This window comes from Lagopus muta, chromosome 3, assembly GCF_023343835.1.
Source record: "Lagopus muta isolate bLagMut1 chromosome 3, bLagMut1 primary, whole genome shotgun sequence".
NCBI lineage: Eukaryota > Metazoa > Chordata > Aves > Galliformes > Phasianidae > Lagopus > Lagopus muta.
Window position 1 is genome coordinate 37,150,515 of NC_064435.1, and position 22,919 is coordinate 37,173,433.

Here is a 22,919-nt window from a genome sequence, read left to right on the forward strand (position 1 = left end):
TGTAGGCCATAAGTGACTGTTGAAGGCCATCCACTAGGGAATGAGAGCCATGTTTCTCCTGTTAAACGAAAAATGCGTAGTCAGTGAAATGTTAGTGAGGCTTTTATCCAAATTGCTGTTGGACTTCTTGTCTCTCATTAATCTAGCACAGTTTGCTTTCTGAACCATGCTTTGCTCTAGGGTTGCTGTCAGTTCAGCTCTGACTGCATAAATTATGCTAACAGTCATCTAGAGTTTCATTTTTTCTTAGGTTGTTCATAGTTATATCCACATTGATCAGTGTCTTGAAGTAGACTTACTGGTCACTGTTCTGGAAGTCTAACTTAAGAAATCACAGAACCCCACAGAATTGTCAGCGCAGTTTTATACTATGCTCAGGGATTTTCAAGGGATCCCAACCACCTCCACTGTAGGCGAGTCATGTGTAAGGGTTACTATCAGCTGATCCATACACATTTTTAGCAGATTTAAGTCAAAACCAGAAATATTTTGAAATTACACTTCAGAGAGCTGCTTGTTAGTGGCAAGGAGGTTGGAACTAGGTGTTTAAGGTCCCTTCCAATATAAGCCTTCCTATGATTATACGATTTGCTTGTGTATGTGATGTTAAACTAGTTGGAGCATGACTTGGAGATGTTGTTGCTACATTAAATGGAGTGCTTCGAAGCTGTTATGTTGTATTATATTAAGAGTACCAAGGACTGCACAAGGGAGTTACCACAGGGAAGTTAGATTTATGAAGATAAAAAAACACAACAGGTTTTACATAGGTCTTTCAAATGTATACTGCAACCTATGGAAACATACTTTGACAAAGTTTACTTTTAATTAAAAAATTTTTTCACTGTACTGTATTCTAAACTATTTTTGTGGTAAATATGCTTTTGATTTTAGGGCAAAACAGAACACCTATTCCAATTGGATGTAGCTGGGAAACTAGGAGATGTTGTGCAAACTCTACATCAGGTATGTAGTTATCACTGCACACTTCTCCACATCATCTTTTTTGATATTTAATGGGAAGCTTCCTTTAAGTATTTCTAAAGGTGAAATTCTTGGAGTATCTGGTTTTGAAAATGCAGCAGTTGAGTATACCTTCTAGTTCTAAAGTCAGTTGTAAGCTACTCTCATTAGCTATGCAAGATAATCATATATAGACAAATTACTTGACAATAAACATGAGTGAATGTGTTAACTTTAAAGAGAAATAATAATAGCTCTTCTAGTACTCTTTTAGTCAACAAGAATGCTAATGCCCTCCACGTTGCTGTAGACTTTTAAACTGTGTGAGACATCAGTGCTGTATCACTTAAGTTCACTGTCCTTTAGCTCTACAGGGCTTCTTGTCTAGATAAGATGGGAGATCAAGCTGCCATGGTAAGCGTCTGATTATTTCAGAATATTACTGTTTCTAATGAAATTCTAATTGCATTTCAGTCATAAACCATGTTATTTTTTCTTTCATATTAGATAACTGCTATACTGCAATCCCGTTTGGCTAGAACTTCATTTGATAAAAACAGGTATCTTTCTAATAACTTGTGGGAAAATGTTTTTTTTACCTGTTGGTTATTTAGTCTACAGCTCCATTACATAGTAGGTGCTTCTTTGGGCAGCACAAGTGTCTAAATTGCAGATTTATCTTTTTAACATTCTGAAAAACTTGGTATGGAGAATAGGACGTTCTGTGAAGGTATATGTGTTACTTTTTTTTTTTTTTTCATTTTTTCCTCTTCAGACTCTTCTGTTTATCTATGAATTTGTTCCAAGTTAGGTATCAGTAAATGCCAAATAAAGCAGTGTATAAGATAATTTAAGTAGTGATGGGTTACTGTTCTGAGAATGAAGCAGAACATATGACTTTCCTTTCTGGACTGCCAGTTAGAGTTCTCAACAAAGAACCTTCTTCATGCCTAAGGCATCCCTGTTCAGATGTGCCAAAGCTATAAACTAACCTGAAGAATTTAAGGATAGCTCTGCATATGTAAGAACCAGAGGTAAACTTACTCCCTTTCTTCACTTGTAGATTTCAAAGCATTTCTGAAACGCTGCGTATGGAATGTAAAGCAGAAATGGTGACACCACTGGTGACTAATCCAGGGCATGTGTGTGTTACTGATGCTAACTTATACTTCCAGCCTCTTAATGGATATCCTGTAAGTGCCTCGTAGATGGTCTTGCATATGGTGTGAGCACACTGCTCCTCTATGGACAGTTTCCATTTTTTGTATTATTCCTTTTAAATGCATGTGGGGCACATCTCCAAGGAGACTGATTTCATTTCTGATAAAAGGTCCTTAGTTTTCTTGTAATTTATGCTGCTTTGTTATATTCAGTACTCTGAGGTTTTATTCTGAGCTGACTTTCTTACAATTGACAAAGCACAAAGTATCCTTTGCTTGTTCTCCGTTAATATTTTTAAAAATAACTTTCTGTAGCATATAATTTAAGACAAGTTTCTAATCTTACTCTGTGGTGCTGCTCCTGTCTGGTGAGAGTTTTGGTTCACTTTGTATGAGCTAGGAAGTTTGTAGCTAGGTTTTCTATAAATCTGAACGTTTCTTTCCCTAATGGAAAATGGAGTGCATATCACAGTCATATAGCTGCTTTGGAACTTTGTCACAGAAATAGCAGCAGTAGTCCTATCAGGCCTCTAAGATATGAAAAACTTGTCCTGAGATGTAAAATCTGCTTTTAGCTTATTATGATGGCTTATTATGACAGAATGCCATTCCATTTCTGTCCATCAGATGGCACCATCAGCAAATGTTATGCCCACTAACCTGATGGCTTCCTTACTTTTAATATAATTCTGTTCCGCTCATCTTTTGCTTGATTATTCTAACTGGCCATAAATTTGGTTGATGATACATTGTTATTTAGTCATAACCTGCTTTTCTGCTCAAACAAGAAGCTACAGCAAAGATTAACTTATTTTTGAAGTAGCTGCTTAAAACCACTGTTGGGCTGCTAACATGATGTGAAAGGATATAGCTTTGGTATTGCCAAGTGTCTCTAGTTCAGAGAAACTTCGGGTTAAGGTAGAAGAACATATATCTCCATCTTTTCCATCCTTCTGCCCCATTTTCCCCCTACAGAAACCAGTAGTACAAATAACACTGCAGAATGTACGCCGCATCTATAAAAGAAGGCATGGTCTAATGCCACTGGTAAGCTCAAATACTTTTTTTTTTTTTTAAACAACATACTGTGTATGTAGTTTCTTAAATGGACCAGTTGAAATTGTATACGTTGTTAGGCAGAGGTAATTTTAAAAACTATGGATTATATAGTGAACAGCACCCAACACTTTTTAGTTTTGAAGTGTTTTTGTTCCCTGTGTTGTCAAAAAGATGAAAACAGAAAAAGTGAATTCTGTCAAGGATGAAAAACTTCCTTCATAAGCAGTTCATGTAGGGGAGGAGAGAAGGGAGTACTTCCAGGAAGCAGTTCATTCTATTTATCTCAAACATCTACCTTGGAATAGAATGAATTGCCTTCCCTTGGTGTGCTTTCTCCCTGGATTGACTCATGGAGGGAGTCTGATCACTAGTGCAGATTGACACTAATATGGAGTGAAGAACCCTGCTGTATGTGATTGAGGGATGATGACAGTGCTGCAGTGTGTGCTTCCTCAGTACCTCAGTTCTGTGCCTCCAGTGTTTACACTGAAATTTCAGACTTGAACAAAACTTTTCTCTCAAAACACATTTAAACTAAAAAACAAACAACAACAACAAAAACATTACCTGCCCTTAAACAAGCCTAGATAGAGACTGTCTGTGAACAGCTGTTAATCTTTTTACTTGATTGGGTATCAATGGAATATTTTCATGGTTGGAAGTAGGAAAGATGAAAATGTTAGACTTGTATGTACGCAAAACTATGACCAGCGCTGAGTTTTAGACATTAGTAACTGGAATAAAAAGCATGAATGTTATAGCTTGTTAGTAACTGCTTTCAATTTACTTTTTCTCCCTCTTTAATTTCTAAGGGACTCGAGGTATTTTGCTCAGAAAATGATATATGTTCTGACATCTACTTGAAATTCTACAACTGTCAAGATCGAGATGAGCTCTATTACCTTATTGCAGCATACATAGGTTTGCAGCATTTAATTTATTAATTTAGTTTGTAGTTCTTTGCAAGGAGAAATTTGTCTGGATTTTTCTCTCTTGATTTGTGGGAAGAATTAAAAGATGTATTAGCCATAAGAATTCTTAATGGAAGAAAGCAAAATTCAAAATGGACATTGAAAAGTTGCATGTTTTGTTTGTATTTGAAGGGCTGAGTATGGAAGTTGAGATAACATTATTAAAGTGAAACTGATTATTTTGATCTGCAACTTAATATGTACCTTCAAAAAAAAAAAAAAAAAAAAAAGGACTATCTTAAACAGAAATGAGTATATGAATATATAAGATTGATTCTGCTGAATTTTGTTTTGTATGGGTGGATTCCTCTCATGCCCTAGTAAGTCTTCCCTGGCCGTGAACAGGGACATCTGCAGCTGGATCAAGGGAACATCTGCAGGGACGGAGCATTCACCACTTCTCTGGGCAGCCTGTTCTACTGCCTCCCTAACCTTACTGTAAAAAAAACCATCTTCCTTATATTCAGTCTAAATCTCCCATTTTAGTTTGTAGTCATTTCCTTTTGTCCTGTCACAACAGACCCTACTAAAGAGTCTGTCCCCTTCCTTCTTACAGCCTCCCATTGGATACTGAAAGGCCACTTTTAGGTCTGCTTGGACCCGTCTCTTTTCCAGGCTGAACAGCCAGTCCTTACAGGGGTGGTGCTCCATACAGGAGAAAACTCTTGTAAACAAATGGATTTTTAAATGCACACATAAATATCTGAACTCTCCTCAGGCCCAGCAATGGATGATGAAACCTACCCTTCTAAAACAATTACGTTCTTACTTCTATTAAGTCCTTTATTCATAGGAAATGAATGGATCTTTTGCATACCATGAACAGAAACATTCCAAAATAATAGCATATGTGCTGAGAAAATTAGCTCCATTAACAGTCAGGTTCTTTCCCATCCGTTGTTTCCATATTCAGTTTTAGTAGTCCTCCAGACCTATCTGAACAGGACTTACAAGATGTGTTAAGTATAGCAGCTATTGAAACATAAAATCACCACTTAATTCTAACTTTTGATTTTAAGCTTCTGTGCCAAGAATAACTTTACAGTACCTTGAATAATGCTAATCTCTGTGATATTTTATGAGTGGAACTGCAAACCTCAAAACCCTTAATGTTTGATTTTATTTTAGAAAATCATATTACGGAGCATACAGCTGAGAGTTACATGTTACAATGGCAGCGAGGACATATATCAAACTACCAGTATCTGCTTCATCTCAACAATCTAGCTGACAGGAGCTGCAATGATCTCTCCCAGTATCCTGTATTTCCCTGGATCATAGCAGACTACTCTAGTGCAGAATTAGGTATGTGTATAAGAGACGACACGTTAGTGCATCATGCTTGGCAGCTTGGGGGGAGGCATCAGGAATGTGTTATGCTGCATGATGTTCCATGTATAGCAGGATGCACCTGGTGTTACTGACCCTGCGTGTTTTCATGCCTTCTTACTCTGGAGTTTGGTGGAAAAAATACTTCAATTGTTCCACTTTTTCTGTGGAAAAACTTCAGTTGTCAGAGTGTTTTGCACCTGTACGGTCACTTTGAAAATTAGTAGTAGTGAACATTCCAAGACTGCCTGTGATTCTAAGAAATGCATAAGAACCACTATAATGGCCTTCCATTGAATGATTTGGATGCGTTGAAATGAATAAGATCTAGGCATTCTTGGGTAGGTTTTTAATATTGCAAGTTTAAAAAGAAGTTAACAAGGCTTGTGTCTAAATAGGCTTCTTGTTTAAGGGCCTTTTTTAATGTACGTTGGAAACTTGTTCTTTAGAGGATTGTGTTCCTCTAAACCAGCAGAGTATGGGAAGCATCTGCTCAGATACTGCAGTCTGATTGTTTGGTAGTTTTTAACTGTAGCATGTAGAAAGAAGACAGTACTGGTTAGCAACTGGTAGCATGCATCTTGTGCGTCAGGTGATGTTGCAATAGCTGTCAATGATGTCTAACTTCTAGTTCTTAAGCAAGAGATTCGAGATGAGTCTACTGGGAAGTAAGGATACAAGTATGTGCTTATGGTAAGAATTTTATTCTCTTGCAGTTAGGGAGAAAAGAACTTGGGTGCTTCTGTGGATTTTATTGTTTTGCTATTGTTAGGGTGTTTTTCAGTTTTTAGTATTGATCAGAACGTATTCCTTTGTGGCAGGAACGATTCATGGTCTGTTTTTTCAGATCTGACAAAACCTGAAACATTCCGTGACCTCAGTAAACCGATTGGTGCCCTGAATAAAGAGAGACTGGAGAGATTATTGGTATGTCTATCTTGAACTTTATCTATAGTACACTTTTGGCCTTGTGCGTGTTAGCAATAAAAGCAGCTTTGTCAAGCAACCTTTAAGTATGCTGATCTGTCAACAATCTCTTAACCTTATCAGAAACAAACTTGCCTATAAAACTTCATCACAATTGTTTTCAGGTTAATATTTTTCAGCACCAATTTTACAAGTGAAAAATTTCAAATTGTTCAAATCTAGTTTATCTCTCTTAGTACCATTCCTGTGTGTTGTACCTTTAAATGTTCTGCGTAGCTGGTTGGTTGTTTTTTATAGTAGTTATAAACTGCCAAGTCATATAACTGGAAATATGAAGCTTTAAGAGCAAAAGATTAAAAAAAGCATAATGTAAAATATGGCAAAGTAGTAGCAATGCAAAGTATTTCTGTTTTAGAAAAATGCAGAGTTTGAGTGAGAGTGCTTCAAAGGGAGGAAATACAGATTCATGGAGATTGGAGTATCATGAAGATTCCACACGCAGATAATAGTGAATAAATTTCTTCCATTTCTTAAAATAAGCAGACACTCTTTTTTATAAGCAGTCAAATATACCACTAGAGTTAGAAGGTCCTCAATTTCTTTGCTTTCAATTCGTCATATAACATAATCTTCTGCCATGGTAAGGTAGCTATTCCCAAATCATTTACAATTCTTAAGATTCTGGAGAGTACAAGTATGATCACTATTTCATTTTCAGTAACAGTAAATAAAGATTTCTTTCTAAGATTAGGCTGTTTCCTCAAACTGCTAGCCATCTCATGCTTACTGCACTTATTTAGAGTACAGTAGGTTTTAGGGATAACCTGGGAAAAGTTAAGTCGTGAAGGAACGTGCCAGGTTGAGTTCAATCAATGTGTTCTTCCATAACCTTAGAAAAGTGCACATGAAAGGCAAAGAAGGGAGGGCTGTGTTCATGCTACTTTGAAGTTATATCACTGCCTTAGTGTGTGGAAAGTAAGAGAATGAGAAAGCTGAAGACCTGATAATTCTGGATGATAAGTTATAAGAACATTTGTGCGTTACTGATTTACTGACCTTATTAAATCTGCATGCTTATTAGTGCTTAAAATGTGTTTTGTCTTTGGGAAAAAGAAATGTAATGGGTGGCTCTCATCTCTCCCCTTCTTAAATAAATCTATAGAGATGGTGAGTAAAATCATGAAAGCAAGCAGGAGCACTGATACTAAACAGACCTCTCTTCCTTATGTTGTAGACACGTTATGAGGAAATGCCAGAACCTAAGTTCATGTATGGGAGCCACTATTCATCCCCGGGTTATGTTTTGTTTTATCTTGTTAGAGTTGGTAAGATTGCTTTTATGTGTTCTCTGTTCAGACATTTGCCTCAGAAGCAGGCAAGGTTTGAAGGAAGATGATGACTTTTTATTTCTCTCTAGCTCCAGAATACATGCTCTGTCTGCAGAATGGAAAGTTTGATCATGCTGACAGAATGTTCAACAGGTTTGTTTACATTTTGTCTGTATGTAAGTTGTCATTTTAAAATGGGCATCAAGGGAGTGCAAAGCATTAGAAAATGTTAGAAAACATTTTAAAATGTGTAATTGATATGTTGTCTAGTGTTGCAGAAACCTGGAAAAACTGTTTGGATGGCGCAACAGATTTCAAAGAGGTAAATGGCCAGAAAATAACTCAAGTCTAAGCACTTGTGCAGAACTTTTTCTCAGATGTCTCCTGTTGATCTTAATTCATTTATGTTTTATCTCAGCTATTGATGGCATTTTATGTATCCTTTCATGTTTTGAAGTTTTTTCTCTGTAATTGTGTGATTCCTTTTATGCCTTTCTATCTTTTCATTTGACAGAAGTGTCATTATGAATGTTACAGGGATAAGGGGGAAAATGTACAATTGTAGGTATTGTGTTCATCTACTGGAGTCTCTCTAGGATTTGGCTGCGTTATAAGGTTAAGGAGGATGGTGCAGGTGGTAGAAGGAAGGGAGGCCATCTGAAGGGACATGGACAAGCTTGGGAAGTGGGTCCGAGGGAACCTCATGAGATTCAAGGTTATCAAGTGCAAGGTGTTGTGTTTGGGTTAGGGTAATCTTAGATATCTGTGTGAACTTTTGAGAGCAGCTCTGTGGAGAAGGACTTGAGAATGAATCAGTATTATGTGCTTGCAGCTCAGAAGGCCAACTGTATCCTGGGCAGCATCAATATAGAGATGGTCAACAGGGCAAGAGAGATAACTGTCCTGCTCTGCTATGACCTTGTAAGGCCCTATTTGGGGTGCTGTGTCCAGGCCTGGGTCCCCCAGTACAAGACAGATGTGGGTCCAAAGAAGAGCTGTGAAGATATTTGGAAGGCTGGAGCACCCCTCTTTTGAAGAAAGGTTGAGGAAGCCCAGTTTGGAGAAGACCTTGTTGCAGCCTTCCATTATTTAAAGGGAACTTATAAGAAGGAGGGAGGCTGACTTTTTGCACAGTCTAATAGCAGTAGAACAAGGCAGAATGGTTTAAAACTAGAACAGGGAAGATGTGGATATCATGAGGAAATTCTTCAGAGGATGGTGAGGACTGAAACAGATTGCCCAGAGAAGTTGTGATTGCCCCATCCCTGTGGGTGTTCATGGCCAGGTTGGATGGGGCCCTGGGTGATGTGATTTAGTGGCTGGCAGCACTGCTGTCACAGTGGGGGTCTTGGAACTAGGTGGGCCCCAAGGTCTCTTTGGACCCAAGTTATTCTATGGTAACAGTATATTTGGGATATTAAAAAATAGACATTTTAACTTGGTTTTTTTGAGCTTTATAAAACCAGTACCTCGTAGAATATGTTGAATGATTAACTGCCAACTGGTGGGTGATGTTAAATGCTTTTTATTGAAGTGATTAATGATAATTAATTTTTAAAAATATATAATGGAAGAAGTAAGATTGGTTAGCTTTGTTGGTCTTTAAATAACTGATCTAAATTCTCAAACTTCTGTCATTCTAGTTGCATTCTAGATTTTTGTTATGAATCTTAGATGTCTTAAAAATAAGAAGGCAGCTATACAGTTAGAGATCTGAAGATACTCTTGTTGTTATGAATTCACATGCTACATGTACTATATTAAAAATACATAAGCCCTTGAATTTAGTTTGGATAATTGCCTTGGTGGTGGACAGGATGCCTGATACTTGGAAGTTGAAATTGTAATGCAAGGAAGTTTCTAGTGCTGCCCTTCTGGCAAAGAGGAAAGCTTGGAGGAATTACTATCCAACTTTAGGGCTTAATGTGTGAACTTGAATAACTTTGTTTTTACTGAATGTCTTCTACTTAAAATGACTGAAGCTAAGCTGACCTCAGAAATTTTTCCTTTCTTATTTTTTTTTTCTTTTCTACCAGTTGATTCCGGAATTTTATGAAAATGATTCTAGCTTTCTAGTAAACAGCTTGAAATTGGATTTGGGAAAAAGACAGGGTGGAAAGACCGTTGAAGATGTAGAGCTTCCCCCTTGGGCATCAGGTAGTAGTAGTCCAGCTTCTGGCATTATGAGTGAATTCAGGATTATCATTATTATTTCCTGGGATCATATTTCTCTCAAAAGCTCTCATAGTTACCTCCTGAAGTAATTTTTACTCTTAAGCATTGATACATTCTGTAGTTGTGTTTAATTTTCATGGCAATTTTGAGTTTAGTATGGGTCTTCTGGTTTGGTTCTTTCTGTAAGAACGGGGAGGGATAATGATAGTAAGTGGGAAATCTTTAATTAACCTGTCTCTTGCCAGGTCCTGATGACTTTCTTCAGAAGAGCCAAGAGGCTTTAGAAAGTCAGTACGTTTCAGAGCATCTTCATGAGTGGATTGACCTCGTATTTGGCTGCAAACAAAAAGGAAGCAAAGCTGTTACAGCTTGCAATGGTAAGTATACATTTCACGGAAGTAACAAAACCAAAACTTTGATGATAAATTGGCTTTGATCTTTTATTGCTGTGCTTTAAATGCTTGATCCTTAAAGGAGATACAGGTTTTCCTTACCTGAAGTAGTACCTTACTTGAAAAATCTATTGCCTTCTTATTTGAAGATGTAAAATCTTACTCAGGGACATGAGTCAGGGTAGTATGGTTAGGTTGCAGTTGGACTTGATGACCTTTAAGGTCTTTTCCAACCCGACCAATTCCATGCTTCTAAAATGGTAGCTGAGATGATTCTGCAGTGTTGCTGTTATTTACTTACAGTGCAGTACAGCAACGTAGTATTCAAGTAGTGTGCCTCAGTTAGGAACGGGAGTTTGAAGGAGCAGCCACACAAACAGGTATTTAACATTCCCTGTGCTGTGATTGTAGTGTGAGAATTTCAATTCAGAAATCCCCCTCCTTCCCCTCCCATTTAAGTGAATTGAGAAGGAAAAGGAGGAGGTAATGGGCTACAGCTGTTTAGGAGCATGAATGGAGGAAAAAGTACGTGGGTAACCAGATTTGTCCTTCTGTAGCGTGTGTGCTTTTTATTCTATGTAAGTAAAGGTTAAATGTTTGACATATTGTTTTGATCTTGTAGGTAGCTACTATAAATTCTTATAAAAGAAGCTGTTGCTCAGTATTTGTTATGTTGGTATGCTGAAGTTCTCTAGACATCACAGTAATATCAATGATCAATCTGCTTAACAGTGTGATATTTAGCCTAACTGTGTTACTGCCTGATAAGGAAACATCTTCTCACTAAAGGAAGATTAGCAGATGCACAGTATAGGACAAAGATAATTTGGTTATTCCAGAAACCCTGATGATAAGCAAGAGAAAATTTGAGACAGGCAGGTTTTGTTTTTCTTAAACTTACAATTACTGGGAAAGAATGCGTAAGCAATCTTAATTTTGATAGTCATTGCTTTCTACTTCCAGAGAGAGCTGATGTGATGTGAAAATCCACAGATAGGAATGTGCTTCCTCATGCACCTTTGAATTGTGATTAGCTGTATTTTGAGCTTGCAGGGTCCAGTTACCATATGATTAGATGTCATAAATGTAAGGTAAAATATGCCAGGACTCTGAATAAAGAGAAGTGGCATTTATGTTACGGTATCTGTATTGTTATTGTGCAGATATGCTTCTAAAGCAAAACATGCTTCTCTTGATGCAGTGTGATTTTTCTATTTTTTATTTTTTTTTTAAATTAATGTAATGAACTGCAAGACCCTCTTGAGTAGATAAGAGAGACAGAAAGGACCATGTCTACAAATGACTTGTTATCAAGAGACAGAGTGCTCATATACTGAGCTCCCAATGTAATTAGCAAAGTTTGCAACCCACTACCACTTTATCAAATGAACTGGAGCATAAATAGGCTTTTATGATCTTTCTTGCTGTATTTTGTTACCTGTCTATAAAATAACCGAAGATCTAGTCACATAGCTATGCATTTTTGGGGAGGTGGGAGGACGTTCTCCTTCATGAAGATTAAATAAGCTGTCCTTCCTTTATGAAGGAGCTTGCTTTGGAAACTGCCTCCGAGTCTCCTAGATTCAAGCCCAGGATAAACATTGTATTTTTATATTGTACAAATATTTATTTTTCCAGTGTTTCATCCATTAACTTATGAAGGAGGAGTGGATTTAAACAGGTAATTAAGAATTTGAATATTTTTGTAAAAACAGCTAAATGTATCGTCATCTCTTCACATTCTATGGTGGCTGTAAAAATAACTGGTGAACTGATACCAGGCTGTCAGTTTTAATAGATGTTCAAAGACCGTTACTTGAACTCTTCTTCATGTTGATTTATCTGATTTATTTTTTTTTAATTATTATTATTACTGCTATTTTTAACTGGAGGTCACGTTGCCATCATACATAAAAGAAATTGTGAAGCTGTCATATGAATGCCTGTTGTAAATCAGTTCTGTGATGACCATAGTAACTCTATGCGCAGCCTTGTGCTTCCAGGACAGAAACAGAGAACTTGCTCTAACTAACTGTGTTGCTTCTCTGAAGCATTATGGACCCCAATGAGAAAGTAGCTTTGCTGACACAAATCTTGGAGTTTGGACAGACACCAAAACAGTTGTTTACAACTCCTCATCCTCAACGGATAATGCCAAAAAGCTCCTCTAGAACATCTAGTCACAGTGTTTCCATAAGTGAATCTCCAGGTAAGTGTATAACAGATAAATTGATGATGTAACTGATTTGTAATTTGGAGGAGTTCTCTATCTTTTCCCACTGGATCTCATTACAGGCATCTCCTGGCCACTTGCCCTATAAGCAGAGTCAGAATAAATCCATGAGCTTACCTATTAAAGGAGAAACAGGCAAGATCAGTCTCAAATCTGAAAATACACACATCCCGAAGCTGTGATCCTGCACTTTGCTTTATGGTCCAGTTCAGTCTCTGCCTTTGAAGATGTAGGAGGGCTGTGTTCCCTGGCCTTTTGTGACACTTCAGAATCAAACTGATACGACAGCAGCTTCTTTGACTGTCTCTGTAGAGACTCTAAATAATGTAGAGATTCATTCTGTTCTTGAACAGAACTGTCTTTATGGCAGTAAGCTTGAACTGAGAATTTAATCTGAGCATCTGGATATGAACATGTGAGACTGGGGTCTTTTTCCCCTCTACTGTTACTTGAGTGAAACTGCAGAGAAATTACTTTGTCCCTACAGTATATATTGAAAAAAAAGTTGGTGGAATAACTTCAAGAAAAGGATATGTAATGGCAGTACATGTTTCTCTACAATGTCAAACTTTGCCCATTTTTCTGAAACTAAGGTTCTGTGGCCCTCATTATATGAACAGTGGTCTACTGTAAACTGGACTGAATCTCCAGGCTGTCTATTGAATGGGGAGACATTCAGTCTCTTGGTAGATTGTCCTTGATTTGCTGACCTTTTGATGGCTTTCATTTTTACATAGAGAAGCAAAGATGGCTACTACTTACTTGGTAACCTGCAACTATACCAGTTGTGTATGGCTGTAATAATGGCCATGCATCTTAAATGGTTCTGGTAGTAGGCCACATAATTCCTGTCAGATTTAGGCTTTTTATGATAATTTATATTTAGTGTGTTTCCACTTCTTTATCCCTTAACTTCTGAGACGCTGCAGAAAATAAACTTAGGACATTTAATCGAATGTGAAAGAATAATAGGTAGGTGGCTTTGATTGCACTTTTCCATTTGGGAAACTCTTGACATTTCAATGTCTACAGTAACCAAAAATTTATATTCCTGGAGCTCTGCATGATTTCTGTACTTTGTGTTTGTACCTTCACCTACTTCTTGAAGTTTATCTTTCTGATTTCTGTCCATAGTAAAATTCTGTTGTGGCATTTTATTGCAGTATCTCCAAATGAAGAATCATTTGAAGATTTGACAGAAGAAAGCATTACACTTGCTTGGAACAACATTTCTAAACTAAGACAAGATGAACAATATAAAATTCACAAAGAGTAGGTACTGCTCTTCACTCTTCAGTCACAGTTGTTCCATTTAACTGGGGATAGGAGTATCTGCAAGTCTATTTGAATGGTGGGTTAGGGCTTATGGTAATTTTTCTCTTCTTTTTTGAGATAGCTGGGTTGGTTTTGTTTGTTTTTTAGTCTGTGATGAATTACCAATCTAGAAAAGGCAGTTATGAGCTTAATTTTATTCCTTAGACAGATCTAAAGCAAGTTCATTCACATTTTAGAAGCAGACATTAATACCCATTTGCCAAAACTGTGATAGCAGCAGCTAGATAAGCATTTCCACTTATTTCTTCATACCATTTAATTTGAAAGTTTAAGCCAATTGAAAGTTCAGCAACTGCACAACCCAGAGCTGCTTCCTTATGAGGAGTCTGTAATGTCTCCAGCCGTGGGCAGTAAGGTAATCCAGGCACCACACTGGTGTTCTGATGGGTTCCTAGGGAGCCGTGCACCAAGCAGCCCAATTTCAGGTGAACTTTGACAAAGCCCAGCTAATCCCACATTGGGAAGATTGAATGGGAAACCATTAATCCTTTCACGTGGGCATGTCCTTTCCAGCAAGGTTGAAGTCCTTGCAGAACAATATAGGGAACCTGTACTGATGATAGTCAGGTATATTTGAGTATGTGGGCATGTTGCTCACCACTGCAGTATTTTTAATCTCATTGAATATCTTAACTTTTGAATAGAAATCAAATAACAGATTTCAGCAGTATTTAATTTGCAGTATTGTGGGTAAGTTTCAAAACTTTGGAAATCACTGATGAGCCTATTTGTATTAACAGGGCAATTACTGGAATAGCAGTCACCTGCAATGGGTCTTCTGTTTTCACCACATCCCAAGGTGAGTATTATTGCAGTTATTTCCTCAAACCTGCAGTGCAAATGCTTCAATACAAACTTATAACACCAAGTGATGTTTTGTGAACAAAAGAGCACGCAACTTTCAAATGTGAAGATTAAATCCCTAGAATACCTTCACTGGAAGCAAAATTGAGGCAGTGTTCAAGGGTATTTCTTCCAGAATCCATGAGTTCTCATTTGTTTGGGTTTTTAAAGGAACATGGCCCCAGTGTTCTGCCAAATGCAAGATGCTCATTTTCACTTTCTGCCCTATTGCTTCTTACAAATACTGAAGTTTTCAAACAGTATGTCAGTACTTCTGTTTGCTTTTGGTTTTTGACGTTTCCAAGACACCTATTATAGAAATTAATGAAGCCAAATAGATATTTCCTGTAATTAAATAGCTTAAGTATGATATATTTTTTTTATTTTATATTTTTTTAAGTTGTCCGTGGATTTCAATGCTGTCTACATGTGGGCTTGTGAAGGTGTTAATTTATCTCCTTAGATTATTAATTCAAAGACTGAAAAAAACATACCTGATTTTTATAACTAAATATATGAATCTTCAAACAGATACAAAATTTTTATCTTCTGTAATATAAACCAGTCATTTTACAGTCATACAGTCATGTAGTATTGTTCTTTATACTTAGACTCAACTCTGAAGATGTTTTCCAAAGAATCCAAAACACTCCAAAGAAGTGTGTCCTTTTCAAACATGGTAAGTTGCTGTCAAAATAAAAACATCATTAGGAATCTTTTGAAAGCTACTGATAGAAACGTCTCTTAGTGTAGCTCAGTGTGTTCTTCTCCTCAGTTATATGATATGTGGATAATTTAGCAGAATGAATTGAGATTGCTTTTCAGGTCTCCAGGGAGAGAACACATTCTTTGAACGCAGCAAGGCAGCATTAAATGTTTCTCTTCTGTGTTAATAATGTTCTGAGTTTTCTGCTGTATAGAGAAGGTCTTGTGGTAGACTAAGATACACTGGCATGAGCAGACAAATCTTTCCAAACAACTTTGAATTGTTGTTCAAGCCCAGAAACAAAGCTTGAATTGTACCCATGTTCAAGTCATACTCAAAGTGTTTGGAGTCTGTCAGTCAGTCAGCTGAAGAATGCAAAGGACAGGGAGTGGAATCTTAGCCGTGTGAATTTTAGCAGTCCTTGCTTCATGAGCGATAATCTCAGCAACCTCTGAACAACGTGCTTCTCAAACAGAACTTTGAAAGGGATTCTGTGTTTTATTTTCTGTGCTTGAGCTCTGGGGCCTGAGCTGGGTCACTTTCTGAGTCATTTACTGAGACAAGATAGTAGGGTGCATTAACACTCCTCTGTACCCTCCTCTCTAGGGGAAAGGGAAAGCAGATATGTTGCCCAGATAAAAGCCATAGTATACTCTAGCACATTCCCAAAGAAGCTGTAAGATCAAGATACTGCTGCCTGCCGTGGTATGCTCCTCTTGATGCTGTAAAAAGGGAGCCCTTCACTTAATCCTAGTCCAAGTTAGTCTCTAGTGAGGAGGTTGTGTACCCTTCTGTTCTCTTCCTCTTCACTCTCTCCTGCCCCCTTGGTAGTTTCAGTGTTGATGTGTTGCAGCAAGGCCAGAAGCTATAATCTCTTTGCATTCTACCTGCCTGCTAGAATGTTTTTAAGAACAGATTACTGTTCATTTTTCTAATGATATTTACAGGAGCATTGCACTGTTGTGGTGTTTTGTTTTGTTTTTTTTTTTGTTGCTGAGAATAATAGAAATTACATGGCTACATCCATTGCTTGAAAGAGCAGAGCAGAGTTGCTGTCGTGGGGGGGGAGAGGGGAAAACATGGAAGAAAACCTGTTTTTTCAGGTTTCTGTTTTCATATAGAATTGACAGAGATGAAAAGCTGGCTCGGTTTCTCCTGAGTGTGGAATCACATGCAACATACATGAAGTACTTGAAAAAAGGAGATTCAATTGGCTGTGCCTGTGTTTCCCAACTTTGGAGTTAACTTTGTACTTAGTGAGTTTTTCGTAAGGTTTTTCTTAATTAACGTTCATGCAACACCGGAATGCTGCACACAGAAAAGATTACTATGCTCCTTGTTCTCCAGAACCACGTTAATGTATTTCTCTTTGGGGGTCAGAAATAGAACACTGCTTTGTTTTTCCTTTTCTTCTACAGGCTTTGTCATCTTGTATCATCTTGCCAGGAGATACCACTGTCATAAGTTCTTCATGGGACAATAATATGTGAGTATTTACTTCCTGCTGACTCTGCTGAATTATATTGAGTACCTTGGTAGTTATAATTATGGCTATAGATACAGAATCACTGATAAAATGCAGTATCTGTACTTCTACATTTGTTTTTTTTTTTTTAGTCTGGTTCCTGTTAAAAACTGTAGGAAAAAAAAGTTATTTTCATCAATTCAGAGAAAACTGTTTATGTTACCTGAAGGTGTAACACTTTCATGATCTCTTCCTGTTAGATATTTTTATTCAATTGCATTTGGAAGACGGCAGGACATCTTAATGGGACACGATGATGCTGTCAGCAAGATTTGTTGGCGAGAAGGGTGTTTATATTCTGCATCTTGGGATTCCACTGTAAAGGTTTGTAGACAAGTTTGTAATACTTCAGTAGCTATTTATTGCTAGCAGTTAATATTTGGCCAGAGGCATGCATTGGAGTGGATGTGTCTGTTATATTCTAGTAATAAATACATGAATAATTTTATATAATATTTGCAAGTCACTACAAATAGTATAATAGAATAAGTACAAGTAGTTTATCTTTTGTTAGCCTTGCCTCAACTGTGTTTCAAAGCTGGAGTGTTACTTTAATAAAAATAATTTGGAAGTTAGAGATAGGAAAGAATTTCCCAAAGCCTTGTGGCAAGTACCCATTCATTGGTGTGATATACAGCACTTTGGTAACCTACTGGGAATCAGCACAGTCATGTTTAAGGTGTTGCTCTGCTTAATGTAAGCAGTTTAAGGTGCCAGTTGCTGTTTTGCCACACAGATGAGGCCTGCAGTTACACAAGCAGCACTTGTAATGTGAGCATTAAGCAATGGAGAAACTCATCCAATTTTACTAATGCTGCTTTGAACAAACTTTAATGTCTGTGTTGTAGGTGTGGAAATGCGTACCTGGAGAGACATCGAGCAATAAAAGAAACTGTTTTGAATTGCTTGCGGAGTTAGAGCACGATGTTAGTGTAAGTATGCTGACAGAGGTGCAGTACCAGATTTGAGATTGTATCACGTGATCTCAACTCTCAGTTTAACAAACAACTAAAGTATGAGGATTGTCTGGGGTGATGTTTCCTTTTGCTGTGCGTTTTTTCTCTTTTGGGGCTTGGGTGTTTCTGGGGCGGTGAGTTGCTTTGTCTCGTTGGCTTTTGTTGGCATAACTTTGCCTAAGATGAGCGTGCTGCTCTCCAGCATCCCCTGCTTCCTTTGCTGACAAGTCTGCTTTTAAGGAAGAAAGCGACAGTAGGAAGAGTTCTGCTTTGTGGTTTTTATTTTGTTTACTTGTTCATTTATTCTTATTTGCTTTGGTCAGCTTGTTTGCACAAAGTTCAAGGTTGGGGGAGGTGGACAGCAGAGAGGGAGTTGGTTTTCGTTAGTTTCCTTCTTTGCTTTTGCTTTTTGAAAACTCAAGAGTGAGGATTTTTTTTCAGTATTTTCATTGTTAGTGCTTCCTAATGAAACTCTTCCAAAGGCAAACAAATAAAAAGAATTGAGTTACTGCTGTTTTGTTTTTTTTTTTTAAACATACTCCAAAACACATTGCTGAATTTCGCAGTAAATGTATAATCACACTCTTGCAGTTAATCACATGTAACTGTGCACTTTTTCTTATAGCATCTAATGTTACTCTTGTAACAATGAAGAATGGTGTCCAAGGGTATTTTTAAAAGAAATTTCTAGCCATTGGTTCTTTCTGATAAAGGGTAAAATTTTGCATTTATGTTGAGAATATGAGTACTAAAAGTAGTAGGAAATGTCACTTTGTGTTTCCTCTTCTACAAAGAAGTACTTTAAAATATGTTTTTCTTCAGATATTTTAAAGGGAGCTGCCTTTTACATTTTCTCAGTAATAACTGTGCTTAAAGATGTTGCAGAATTAAATTCAAAATCTGTTGACAATGAAATGGCATCTGAACGGCTGATGGACTTTTTTGTGTATATTTAAAACTTGTTTTGAGACAGCTTACATGGAAGAACAGGAAAATCATGGGATGTTTAACTTCCTAGGTAAATACGATCGACCTTACCGCTTCAAACACTATACTAGCATCTGGAACCAAAGAGGGTACCATTAGTGTTTGGGATGTTACCACAGCAACAGCGTTACACCAGTTGCCTTGTCATTCTGGTACTGTGTTTGATGCTGCTTTTAGTCCCGGTATGTTGGATTTCAGTTTTAACATATAAGTCTGGGAGTTTCCTGATTACATGTAATACACTCTGTTATTGAAATTACTAGTCTAAGGGGAATGGTGGGATCTACCAGAAGGTATCCTTGCCTGCAGCAGGGTAGTTGGAACTAGATAATCTTAAAAGGTCCCTTCCAATTCAGTCATTCTGATTCTATGACATGCTTCTCTGCTTTAAAGAAATCTTTAATTGATGCAAGGCCATAACAACCTGTAAACCAGTAGTCTAGATTGTAGACCAGTGTTTATCATTGTATGCTTGCAGACAATGTGAAGTACATTTTCTCTAAGTAAGTAGGTCAGGCCTATCACAGCCAACATGCCATACTGCAGACTGTGATGATAACTGGGACTGCGTATCTAAACATGCTCCTTTTGTTTGTTGTCATGGTTTGCTCTCTTGTGTAGACGGCAGACATCTACTCAGTGCGGGAGAAGACTGTTGTTTTAAGGTAATAGACGTACAGACTGGAATGCTTATATCTTCTGTGACTGCTGATGAGCCACAAAGGTAATCCTGAGAACATCCATATGGATTATGAAGTTGCATGGCCAGCTTAGTTAAATGTAGATGCTCAATGCGTTTCTTTTTGCCAGAGCAAAAAGAAAAGTGTGATAACAGTGAAGGTACTGGATACAAAATACTTAATTTGCACTTAAGTGCAAAGGCTTTTGCATGCTTTCCAGGCAAGCTTTTCAAAAAGGGATAAAAGAAACAACTATTTAAGGAAGTAATTCTATTCTTTATACAAGTTAAAGATGGTGTTTAAGAAGAGCTGCTTAGCTGTAGCACCAACCAGCTATTCCAGAACTGATGTTTTCAGCAAGTGGCCAGTTCTCTTACTTGCATCACTTGTCAATAAACTTTATTTTCCAAAGCTCCTTTTCTGTGTAAACTAAGAAGAGATTGGCTTTTGAAAGATAAAGAGCAGTCAGTTAATACTTCTATTTTTTTTTTTCACCAACTAAAACGTATACAATGCTGTGTCATGTAAACAGATGAAGATTGAAGTAGGAAACTGGCAGTAGCCTTTCCAATTTGTTCTATCTTAGTCTGAAATTGCTCAGCTTGTATACAAAAGTTAAGTGTACTAATGAACAGTTACTTTGCAGGTGCTTCAGATGGGATGGAAATACTGTCTTGTCAGGAAGTCAGTCTGGTGAATTACTGACTTGGGATCTCCTTAATGGAAAAGTTACTGAAAGAATCAAAGGACATGCAGGTATGCCTAAGCTGTTCTTGTTCTCAAATTACCTGGAAGCTTCCTATTTTCTGTCTGTGTTAGTATTGACCAATTTTGAGAATCATTTGCTCCACTCAGTGGCTCATGATATTACACGTACCTCTTTCTTCTGTCCCAGGTAACACCTGAACCTCCTAGGAAGTATAAACAGCAGTACTCTTCCAGTGTTATTGCAAGAATGAAGAGAGGCAGATGCATTGGTGTTTTCTAATTAGCAAAGTTAATTGTTAGACTCACAGCCTAGACAGACTGTGATAAAGTTATTTTGGATGGGTGTTTGTAGACATCTCATATGTACCTGCCTTGTCTTCAGTATGCTAGCAACTCAACTGCAAGAAGGGAGGAATAAGCTTTTACTTTTTTTACTTTTACTTAGTTTGCTTTTATGGCTGCTTTCATGAATAGTTGTTTCAAACTTCCCCCTAATGGTAACTGAAGCTCTGGAATTTGAGCTGTACAGAGATCAGTCTGTAGCCAGGAGAATCTTTAAAAGTGAGCTGCTAGGCTACATACTTACAATACAAAAAGCCCAAAGGGCAAAGCGAAAGACTTTCTAGACAAGCCTGTCCCCTTTCCCAGTGAATCCTTATGCTACTGTGATCTATATTGTACATGTCAACTTAGAGTTCGCCTCTTCTTCCCCAAGTGGCTGAGGCAGTGTACCAAGAGGTCACGAAGGTTAACAGGATACAAGGTGGCTCTTCTTACAGTACTGCATGTACTGTCAGTGTAATGCAAGATACTGATTGATGATCCTAAACTGACTTAAATACGTTCCATTCTCTTGACTTCTACTTGGGTCTGGTTTGATTTCTTTTATTTCTTTTCCTCCAGGTGCTGTAACCTCCATGTGGATGAATGAACAGTGCAACAGTGTTATTACTGGAGGGGAAGACAAACAAATTATATTCTGGAAACTGCAATACTAAGTGCCTTTCCCTCCAGCTGTTTAAATGAACTTTTTCATTTTAAACCAAACCTTTTAAAGGAACTTGACTGTGTGCAATGATGGTTACTGAAGTTCAACCAGAAAAGAAGCTTTGCTCAACCACAGCTTTCTGGTGACTTCACTGAGAGCTCTTAACTTCAATAATGTATGTATTGGGTTTTCATAAACTACCAAAAATGCTTTGTCTAATAATGTGAGATAACATTAAAGACCTATTTTTCTGTAACTGAAGAGCTCCTAACTGGTAGTTACTGTTGTAGTGTGTTGTCTGAACCATTTCTAAAGAAGCAACAGTTGCATTCTTTAAAAGATTTAAGATACTTGCAACATGACAATGGATGTACATCTTCCTTCCTACCAAAGATGCATATGATGGTAAACACTGCTTTGAACACTTACAGCTTAGGCAGTAAGTTGGTCTGAGCAGGGGTCAGTCTGCTTTACTATGTAGTCTCCAACTGTAGCTACCTGCAAAGGCAGAGGTGGTTTTTTTTTCCTATTATTGAACAAACAACACACTGAAAACTACAGCCTTCACACATCAGTCTGAAAGGGAACCAAGGATAATCATGAGCCCTTACTGTGGAGAAGTTTGATATTGACATATTATGCATATATCAGTCTTTCCCCTAATACTAAGGTCTTGTAATATCTTTTCTTTTTAATGCCTTGTATCTGTTCTGTTACTTTGTCTTCCTCACCTTGTTTTATTTGGCCTTCTCAGTTTCCTTCAGCTCTAGTACAGCATTCAAGTTTCATACCAAAGATTCTTGAGTACAGGTATAACTTGGGGGTTTATGTGAGCCCTTACTACTGCAACCCAGGGGTAAAGTGGTGCTGTACTGGGCTTATTTTTCTCTGTAGGACTTCAGAATACACTTCCCTGCAAGGGGCTACTCTGAGGTTAAAGACTTCAAATACCAGCCCTTAGGGGCATATTACAGTAAGAGCCACCTGTGGTTCTGTTCCCTCAAGAGGAATATTTTTTAATGGTGTTCTTTACTGCTGATGTTAAACTGCCTTGTCAGTGTGTTCAGGATGCATCCCTGGAATTTCCATCACTCCTTTGAGTCTGTTTCTAGCCATACTGCCTGGGTTTCAAAGGTTTCAGGGGGCAGCTGTTTCCTTGGAATTATTACAATTGTTCTATGATTAATTTCCTCCTTTTGTATTACAACATAATTTAAGCTTGCTTCAGCTGCATGAAGCTTTTGCTACATGTGCCTTCAGTATATAACTGATAAGCCATATACTGTACCTGCTGTTACCAGATTTGCTTAACCTTGCCTTAAAATGTTTGGCTGTTGCTTGCTGTTTTTTCATTTTATTTCCTCAATACAGCTACATGTAGCCAAAAAGGCAGAGAAACCCAAATTCTACAAAGCACTGAGCAAGGTCACAATGAATTGCAGAGCCTGTTAAAAGCTTTGCTTGAGTTGTGCCTGTCTTTGCTCGTTTACCTCCATTCTCTCTCTTCCCTGGTTCACTGGGTTTTCTGCACCCAGCTCTTACAGTTTAAAACTTTTGTAACTTGTTTCACAAGGTAATAATGCTCTTCTGCTCTATTCCTGCTACTCTCCAGTTGGGCAGCTTAGAGTTGCACTCTGGCATGCCTGAAGAAGCA

General features: G+C 37.7%; 1 protein-coding gene across 1 annotated transcript in view; it reads left to right on the plus strand.

Annotated features, from left to right (window-relative positions):
• NSMAF (neutral sphingomyelinase activation associated factor) overlaps positions 1–22,602 on the plus strand; it is a 43,218-nt gene extending 20,616 nt beyond the window's left edge. Inside the window, exons 7-31 of the mRNA XM_048939912.1 lie at positions 895–966; positions 1,330–1,377; positions 1,471–1,523; positions 2,027–2,156; positions 3,099–3,170; positions 3,995–4,103; positions 5,282–5,458; positions 6,330–6,409; positions 7,644–7,734; positions 7,827–7,890; positions 8,008–8,059; positions 9,774–9,894; positions 10,158–10,289; positions 11,943–11,985; positions 12,356–12,513; positions 13,701–13,809; positions 14,613–14,671; positions 15,327–15,394; positions 16,840–16,907; positions 17,147–17,270; positions 17,795–17,878; positions 18,921–19,071; positions 19,511–19,613; positions 20,216–20,325; positions 21,181–22,602. Coding sequence (XP_048795869.1) covers positions 895–966; positions 1,330–1,377; positions 1,471–1,523; positions 2,027–2,156; positions 3,099–3,170; positions 3,995–4,103; positions 5,282–5,458; positions 6,330–6,409; positions 7,644–7,734; positions 7,827–7,890; positions 8,008–8,059; positions 9,774–9,894; positions 10,158–10,289; positions 11,943–11,985; positions 12,356–12,513; positions 13,701–13,809; positions 14,613–14,671; positions 15,327–15,394; positions 16,840–16,907; positions 17,147–17,270; positions 17,795–17,878; positions 18,921–19,071; positions 19,511–19,613; positions 20,216–20,325; positions 21,181–21,275 — 2,373 coding nt within the window. The 3' untranslated portion in view covers positions 21,276–22,602. The remainder of the gene's footprint in view (positions 1–894; positions 967–1,329; positions 1,378–1,470; positions 1,524–2,026; positions 2,157–3,098; positions 3,171–3,994; positions 4,104–5,281; positions 5,459–6,329; positions 6,410–7,643; positions 7,735–7,826; positions 7,891–8,007; positions 8,060–9,773; positions 9,895–10,157; positions 10,290–11,942; positions 11,986–12,355; positions 12,514–13,700; positions 13,810–14,612; positions 14,672–15,326; positions 15,395–16,839; positions 16,908–17,146; positions 17,271–17,794; positions 17,879–18,920; positions 19,072–19,510; positions 19,614–20,215; positions 20,326–21,180) is intronic.
• The last annotated feature ends 317 nt before the right edge of the window (positions 22,603–22,919 follow it).